The 9,289-nt window shown below is 35.5% G+C and overlaps 1 protein-coding gene across 3 annotated transcripts in view; it reads right to left on the bottom strand.

The window, feature by feature from the left end:
• Positions 1 to 9,289, bottom strand: part of LOC107559249 (rho GTPase-activating protein 17-like) — a 62,658-nt gene that overhangs the window by 51,358 nt on the left and 2,011 nt on the right. For all 3 annotated transcript variants that reach the window (XR_001605604.1, XM_016242999.1, XM_016243000.1), the window contains exon 2: positions 4,354 to 4,393. Coding sequence is in view for 2 of the 3 variants with exons in the window: in XM_016242999.1 (XP_016098485.1) it covers positions 4,354 to 4,393 (40 nt within the window). In the remaining variant the exon portion in view is untranslated. The remainder of the gene's footprint in view (positions 1 to 4,353; positions 4,394 to 9,289) is intronic.

Here is a 9,289-nt window from a genome sequence, read left to right as displayed (position 1 = left end):
TATTGAATATATATATATATATATATATATATATATATATATATATATATATATATATATATCAGAAACACACACACATATACTCACATGCACACACAAATCTTCACACTCATTTTCCATAAACCAGCGATCAGGTTTCAGAACCAGGTTTGTTAATGGAATGAGGAAAAGGGAAAAATGACGAAGAAAAGAACTGCATTACAGATGTTCTGCTTCCAAGCAAAGCAACAATGCGAGACAAACAGGAAATGATGACGGGGCCACACCGGCCTGTGGCAGCACTCACCCTGCAGGGGTCAAATCTCCCACTGGAGCCATTTACACAATACTGACTGTGAAGATCTTATTGACTTTCAAACTGTAGTCTGACAAGCTGCTCATAATATAAATTGCACTCAAGTTATTCTTAAACAAAACACTGCAACCTACAAATGACCGCACTCAAGCTATTTAAGGGGACAATATATACACTGAACAAAATTATAAACGCAACACTTTTGTTTTTGCCCCCATTTTTCATGAGCTGAACTCAAAGATCTAAGACTTTTTCTATGTACACAAAAGGCCTATTTCTCTCAAATATTGTTCACAAATCTGTCTAAATCTGTGTTAGTGAGCACTTCTCCTTTGCCGAGATAATCCATCCACCTCACAGGTGTGGCATATCAAGATGTTGATTAGACAGCATGATTATTGCACAGGTGTGCCTTAGGCTGGCCACAATAAAAGGCCACTCTAAAATGTGCAGTTTTATCACACAGCACAATGCCACAGATGTCGCAAGTTTTGAGGGAGCGTGCAATTGGCATGCTGACTGCAGGAATGTCCACCAGAGCTGTTGCCCGTGAATTGAATGTTCATTTCTCTACCATAAGCCGTCTCCAAAGGCTTTTTAGAGAATTTGGCAGTACATCCAACCAGCCTCACAACCGCAGACCACCCATTCATCCACGACCATCACCTCATGTTGCAGCATGATAATGCACGGCCCCATGTTGCAAGGATCTGTACACAATTCCTGGAAGCTGAAAACATCCCAGTTCTTGCATGGCCAGCATACTCACCGGACATGTCACCCATTGAGCATATTTGGGATGCTCTGGATCGGCGTATACGACAGCGTGTTCCAGTTCCTGCCAATATCCAGCAACTTCGCACAGCCATTGAAGAGGAGTGGACCAACATTCCACAATCAACAACCTGATCAACTCTATGCGAAGGAGATGTGTTGCACTGTGTGAGGCAAATGGTTGTCACACCAGATACTGACTGATTTTCGGACCCCCTAATACAGTAAAACACCTGTGAGGTGGATGGATTATCTCGGCAAAGGAGAAGTGCTCACTAACACAGATTTAGACAGATTTGTGAACAATATTTGAGAGAAATAGGCCTTTTGTGTACATAGAAAAAGTCTTAGATCTTTGAGTTCAGCTCATGAAAAATGGGGGCAAAAACAAAAGTGTTGCGTTTATAATTTTGTTCAGTGTATATATATATATATATATATATGTAACTATAACATAGTATAATATATCCCCGCAGATATGTATGATCTCATTTATTATTTGCATTAAAAAAAAGGGAATTAGGAAAAAAAAGCATATTTGGAAATGTTTGGAAACTCTGATCAGATATATTCATACAATAAATACAACTAATAAAACTAGACTACACACCCAGTTAAATATATTGCAACAGCAGTATTTTCTATGAAACAAGACTTAAAATGCAGACCAAGGATATGTAACAGTGTAATTTTAGTATTATTTATTATTACCATAATAGTTTAATGGTGTTTATTAGATAAATTATAGATATTACATTTAGAATGAGATTTATGCATATACTGTATATGTAATATAATTTTGTTGTGTTTTTGTCATTTTAATTAGTTTTAATATTAGTTGAATATATCTATATAGTTTGTATACATTTTTATTTATTAGTTTTAACTTGTATTTTATTTCAGTTAACTAGTGCTGTCAAACGATTAATCACGATTAATTGCATCCCAAATAAAAGTTTTGTTCACATAATGTGTGTGTACTGTGTATATTTATTATATATATAAATAAATACACACACATGCATGCATATATTTAAGAAAAATATGCTATGTTTATATATTAAATATTTATATATAATATAAATTATATGAATATAAATACATACATGTAAATATTTTCAAGCATATATACTGTATGTGTGTGTGTCTTTATATATACATAATAAATATATACAGTACACACACATATATTATGTAAACAAAAACTTTTATTTTGGATGCGATTAATCGTTTGACAGCACTACAGTTACCATTTATTTTATTTCAAGTAACTTTTTTGTTCTAGGTTTATAGAAACCCTGATCTGCAATGAAATTAATCTGTGTGTGTTCATTTAATTTACATGAATCATCCATACTAAAATGATTGGGACTTTTCGATACCATACACATACAAAAATCTATTTTAAGAGAGTATATGATTATTGCTTCAGTTCTACGCAATGCAATGTGACTTAAATAACAGTATTTAGTGACGATTTGTTGGTTGGAAAAAGTGTCTCATTACTAGAAGAAAGCTATCCTGTTTTGAAACTAGCTACAGAAAAATGTTGTTCAGCTGGCAGTGTTACTCCTCAACGCTGGTTTACAAAAACTCCAACCACAATCAGAGAAACCAGTGGCAGGGCAGCTCTAACAGGGGCCATCTGCCAACACCGCTGCCTTTTAACCTGGCAGACCTTCTGACTCATTTCAAGAGGGAGTTTATGGCCGATTATCATGTTTCCTTTCCCTCCTGCAAACCCGAGGTGGCGCAAGACGCAGAGCAATCAGGCAGTTAAACTTTGACCCTTGGACATGGAATGCATGAATGAAGGTGAAGGAGCAGCATATAAAGCTCTGGCGAGAATCCGTCGAGCTTCAATGATTTCCCTTTAGCTGTGCAGCATTTTGCACAGGCATGTTTCAACATGAGCTACTTTTTAAACAATGAGGCAGTGACAGATTAGGCTGATTTGTTTTTCTTTTTAGAGTGAATGTTTGCTTTGGAAGACTTTGGGTGTCATGCAGTAAATTGCACATATTTAGATTTATATGCATAATTACCAGCGTCAGCATATGCCACAATAAAGCTGCTAGGGCTTGGTGCTTTTTAAGCTATTTTAGGCTTTCCTTTGTTCATAACAGCCGTAGTTGCACTCATATTCGTGAAAAAATGGGCTGTGTGGCGGTAGAAATATTAAAATCAGACAGTCAGTTGCTTTCCTGTTATCTGCAACAACCAAAAAAAAAAAAAAAGGAACAGGGGGGAGTGTGAAATGAGAGATTGTGGGAACGAAGAAGATGAATGTAAAGGAGATACTCACTGAGTGTAACAGAAAGCAAAAGAGACGCTCATGATTAACAATAAATAAGAGCTAAAGTCATACTAGAGCACAACATCTGCTTTGTTATGCCTTAATATTCATTCATACATGTTCAATATTGTGATTAATATGAACACATAGAGAAGATATGTAAAGGATCATCTACGGTCAGCTAGTCTGCTAAATATAGTCTTTTTTGACCAGTTTACTGTACATTATCCTGCTTATTGAACAACTACTAAACAAACAAACAAATAAATATATGTAAATATTAACATACTGATGCATAAATGAGATGTAAGGGGAAAAGGCTGTGGGGAGATATGAAATGTCTTACATATTTAGGAAATCATTTGCCAGGGACAGTGATTAATTATATAGTTTAAAATCATTATGCAAAAATATCTGACAGCCAAATCAGAATCAAGCATTCAAAAGAGCCATGAAATAAACCATAATACTCAAATTATTAAAGGTGGAATAAGTCATTCTTAATTGCCTAAAATTATCAAAAATATATATTTAGCTAATAAAATTAGAATTGTAATGACTTTTAGGGTTATTATTGTTAACTACAAGTATAAAACTATAAAAGAATTGTAATTTAAATGAAGCTGAAAAAATATAAATATTAGATGAAAATATGAAACAATATGAAATTTAGAAATGTTAACTTGGTAACTAACTGCAATAAGTTGAAGCACTAAATATACTAACGGGAAATAAATAAAAACTAAAACTGAACTAAAAATATAAAAATGATTACTAAATATTAAAGTACAAACAAAAACTAACCTAAATATAGTGAGAAAAAATAAATAAATAAATAAAAAGTGACCAACATATAATAAAAACTTTAATAGTACACACATAATACTAAAATAACACTGGTGACTTCAAACTGGAATGCTGGGTGATTTGTGCAGTCATTAATATTTGTGACAGTCAGGATCAAGTCATGGAAAGACAAAATATTCACCATAAGAAGGTCGTCATTCAGTACTTCTGTCTTCTCTGCTCTGTGGACAAAAAAAGGAAAAACAGCATTTGGTTATATGGACAGACTAAATGTGCAGTGCTTCAGGCTGACTGTGAAAGCAGGTTAGGCCAGTATCACTACAAAAATGCCAAACAAACAACACAAACATGCAAGAACAGCTTTCTGTAAAGTCTTCACTTCACATGAAAAATTCACTGGATTTCATCTTCATTAACATCACCCATTCAAAACATCCACTGCACTTCACTTTTCCTAAATTAAACATCATTTATTTTCCAACTGTGTCAACAAACTGTCGATTTGGCACACATGTCAGAAGAAGAAAAAAATCCACTTCCTGCATTCCACATTGTTTGTTATGGCAACTGCAGTAAAGGGGGCAGGGCTGTTGATGCTTTACACACACTCTTGTCAGCAAAAGGGGTGGGGCTTCATAACTAATGAGCAGAGACTCTTTTTGACCAGAGGCCATAAAACTATCACAAATCATACTATGGGGACATTGTACAGTCAGAACATGAATATGGCATTGGTGATAGTTTCAGCAGTTTCATTTATTTATATATTGTTGTATGTATTGTCGTAGGAAATTGTCTGAGCGGTTTTTTTTTTCATGTGGTAAAACTCCTGAGCCAGTTTAGCTTTTTTTTATAGCAAAGAATTTTTATCACCACACAACCAGTGCAACTGCTAGTTATGTCTACAACTTTCATGTGATGAACTGACACAGACAATCTCTCAGGGTAAAGGGACCTTTCTCAAGTTCAAGCACCATGGTGATTATTTTGGTTGATTAGATCAATATTAAAGTTCTTGACAGATATTAGACGTTGTTAAATGCCATGTACAACAACTTTTCTAAAAGAGAGAACCCACGAGAAATAACAAGAGAGACTCTATCCACATGCAGTGCAGAAAACTTTGAGTAAAAGCCACAAAATTGGTCATGTAACAAGAGAAAAGATCCCGTTACACAGGCTTGAGAATGACCTCACGTTTGGCAGGAGGGAATTTTTAGATTTCCATCAATACTGAATTAGCATTGATCCTGTGTTCGGCAAATGCATATCGGGTTATGTGTCAACCTCCAGAAATACCTCAGCTAACATTTCGCACACATTCAAAGTTGAGAAAACAACATGCTATTATAAAGATCTATCTAAATGTCTTTTAAGGAACAAGATTGCTCACTAAAGTCAATCTGATTCTGAATACAAGACAAACTGCATCATAATTATGAGTATGCATTATTCCGCACAAGATAACTCTATGTAGTCAAGCTTTCTTTAGATTTGAAATCACACATAAAAATGCATAACTCAAAACCATATTGAAGCAGAAGTTAATTGGTATACAAAAACGTAAATTCTATTTACTACATATTGATATGGATGCACAAGTATTGAATGTTTAATTGTCGGTGACCATTTCAAACATAGTTTTTTCCTTTTAGTTTGCACTAACAAAGGCATAATGCTCAATTACGACAAATATTTTAGCCATATTCAAGCAGAATCTGACTGGTAGCCTTGACTGTAAACATAGCATCTGATCAACAGTACTGGAGCTCGCATCTTGCATCATTTCAGAGCTTTGCAGGCCTTTTCAGTTCAGTAAAAACATTTGACCCTACAAAACAAGGGGTTTAATTTGCGGTATGTTTATCTGAAAAGATTCAAATCTCTCCAGATTATGTTTGTTGGTATTTGGTCATTCAACAAAAGAGATATTGTCACCTCCTTTTTATTACTGATGACTAAATATTTGCTCAAAAAACAAATCTACAAACCCGCTTGCTCTAATTCCAACTCTAGCTCTCAGAGGAAACACTGTTAGCTAACAAAATATACTGTAAGAACGTTTTGCTAATTAAGTTATGAAAACATTATTTCTGAATGTCATCTAGTTTTAAAAACGTTAAGGGAACATTCCATTTTATCATTTTGCAGACACAATGGGAACGTTTCTCTGAACATTCGAAAGTAGTAAGATGAGCGTCCAACTAAAACAGTGCACAGAAAACATTCCATGAACGATGTACACATCCCATTTTTGTGCTAACATTTTGAGAACATTATAGATAACTTTAAACATTCTATTAATGTTACTGAAAGAACCTTTGAGAGAACCTTTCCAGAACGTTAGCCAAAGTTCTAAGAATGTTCCCTGTTGTTAGATCAACTACTAAGATCAATGACATATAATAAAGCATGTAGACCGAGTGCCTCTTGCCACGATTTTCTTTTGACCAGCTCACTGAACATCTGGTTTTGGTTTCAGGAAAAGAAGGAAATTCTATGTTCATCAGCATGCTTAAAAAGCATAAGTATCCTAGATCTAAATGGACAGTTTTGATGAGTATACAGCCCTGCTGTCTGCACCATCATTTTTGTGTGATTTATACATACAGAAACACAAAATTAGCAAGAGATGACCCAGTTTTAGAAATTGAAACCAGAGTGCGATGTTTTGGATGCAACTGTGTATTTTTGGTGCATTTATGCCACATCTGATACAAAATCAATTCCATTTCCAGCTAGATTTGTACATTTTCCAAGTTCAAAACTTCACTAAAGTATGCAGCATCACCTACAACATTTATTATTTTTAATCAATGACTAAAAGTGGCCCAAGTTCAAATGAATACTAAGCAATGTCCTATGTACTTCATCACTGTAAAATCTCTGACGGTGTTTCCTTTTGCAGCGGAGGCTAAACTAACTGGGGCCGTAACTTAACCGACTGTATCAAAACGTGGCGTCTCTCTGGCCTGGAAAGCCGCCATGAGAGCTGGCCCTGACTATTATACCTCCGGCTCTGGATTACCCCAGATCTGCATTCTGCATCAGACGCTCTGATAGACTGTGACAAGCGAGTGATGAATCTAGCGGCTGCCTGAGATGCTTAACTCACAGCAAAAGACGAGTGAATGTAAATAAAGACAATTTCTTGGCAAAAAACAAGCATCTCAATGTGAAAAGCATATAAGATATTCTGACCTTACTTAACCCGTTCACCCTCGTAAGAGCAAATATGAAAAGCAAGGCAACTTAAGACTGCCATTCTCTGACAGGCACTTAAAATATCTCTGCAGGGAAACCAGTCAAGACAACTCAAATTTCCTCTTACTGTTTCTGAGCAAGTTTGCTGTTTGAGATCTGCAGAGATGAACTAAAACTAACGATGTCCCAGCTTGCAGTAAGAAGGCAAGTAGTTCCAGCTACTTTTTGATCTTAGATTACATTTATATTTAATTCTTCAAGAGCACTATAACCTCTACTTTCTCGTTACTAATTTTAAAATTATTTATCCATATTTAAAACTGTAATGTTGTGATGCCATTTAAACAACAAAACATTTATTTGAAATTGAGAGAGAAAAAAAGAAATAAATCAAGTCAATTTTTTTTTGTCCACAGCTTGAAAATAAATATCACTGGACCCATATATCGGTCAATTTTTCATTATTGGTGCATCCCTAATTATTGTTGAATACTAGCTACATCATCTTAATGAAATGTCAGTCACCTGCCAAGTCACTTCAACTAAAAAAAACAAGAACTGTTACAGACATGTAGGGGCATAGATTACGCGGGGGACGATAATATGATGCGATTTCAAGTTTTCCTTTCTCTTTGGAGTGTTACAAGCTGATTGTGCATAGATAAGATCCCTGAAGTTGCAAAGACTAAAGTCTCAAAACCAAAGAGATATTCTTTATCAAAGGTAAGACTCGACCTCGCCCCCCCTAAAACGGCTCGTTCTAACATGCCCCCACATATCTACCTCACTATGTGGAAATATTTGCATAATGCCGCCCAAATGTGCACGCAAAGAAAGGCGGCGTGGTTTCAGTAACCGCAGTTAGTGTTGAAGCAGCCATGTCAGGGAGACGCTGTGTGTTTCTAGGCTAAAGCAAAAGCACTTTATTTGGCCTTCCGAAAGTAGATGCATTTAGGAATCTTTAAGATTACTTACAACAGAACAGCAATGCATTTTATGGACGACCGTTTCGTGAACCTAGGAGAGGAGGTAATTCTGACTTTACTTTGACAATCTGACGCTTCTGAATCAGCTACTGTTTTGTTATTAGTTTAAGTATTTGCTATTGACTGTTCAAATGCGGAGTTTTGCACATTATGTGTGTGTCACAATCACAATCACAATGCACTGGGTCAGCTGGCCAATCAGAGCAGACTGCGCTTGTCGGAAGGAGGGACTTTGTAGAAAACGAAGCGTTTGAGAGAGGCGGGGCATAGAGGACCTACAATAATGTACAGTATTTGAAAAATCATGTGTTTTTTGAACATTAAAGCATGTCAACATATTCTGTTACACCAAATACACAAAATAACGATCTTTTAAAAAGCATCATATGACCCCTTTAAAGGGCTTTGATGAGAATGTAAAACTGGTGTGAATAAATATAGATTTAAATTAAAAGAGACAGGATAGTCTGTACATGATCTGATGTTATATTCGGACCCAGAATAAGGCGAGATGAACATCGCCAAGCGCTAAACACTCCGTGCAGTGTATGTTTCATTCACACTCGAAACCGGAGGGCGCTGCAGAAAGTCGTACGAGGAAATTCCTAATATGGAAAAAAGCGTCCAGCTATTGCTGTATGAAAACAGTTGTTTTCAGAAAAACAGAAACGTTTGGAAACATGAAGACATTAAACATATGATTGCGACAATATATGGTTTATTTGTGTTTGTCAAGTCATCTCCAGGTAATAAATAAAGTATATGAACAATGCTAACTGACAGCATTTATTACAGTATTGAAACTAGTCTGCCTTATTATGTGATAAAAAAGTATTTGTAGTATATAAGCAAATCATTATTATTGGTTATTGTCCAGCAGTTATCTGATTTCTAAGCCAATTAAAAGCTAGAAATGAGAGAAAAATT

The sequence above is a fragment of the Sinocyclocheilus grahami genome, unplaced genomic scaffold (genome assembly GCF_001515645.1).
Source record: "Sinocyclocheilus grahami isolate Dianchi unplaced genomic scaffold, SAMN03320097.WGS_v1.1 scaffold679.1, whole genome shotgun sequence".
Taxonomy (NCBI): domain Eukaryota; kingdom Metazoa; phylum Chordata; class Actinopteri; order Cypriniformes; family Cyprinidae; genus Sinocyclocheilus; species Sinocyclocheilus grahami.
The sequence above is the reverse complement of the archived record's forward strand: the minus strand, read 5'-3'. Positions and strand labels throughout refer to the sequence as shown.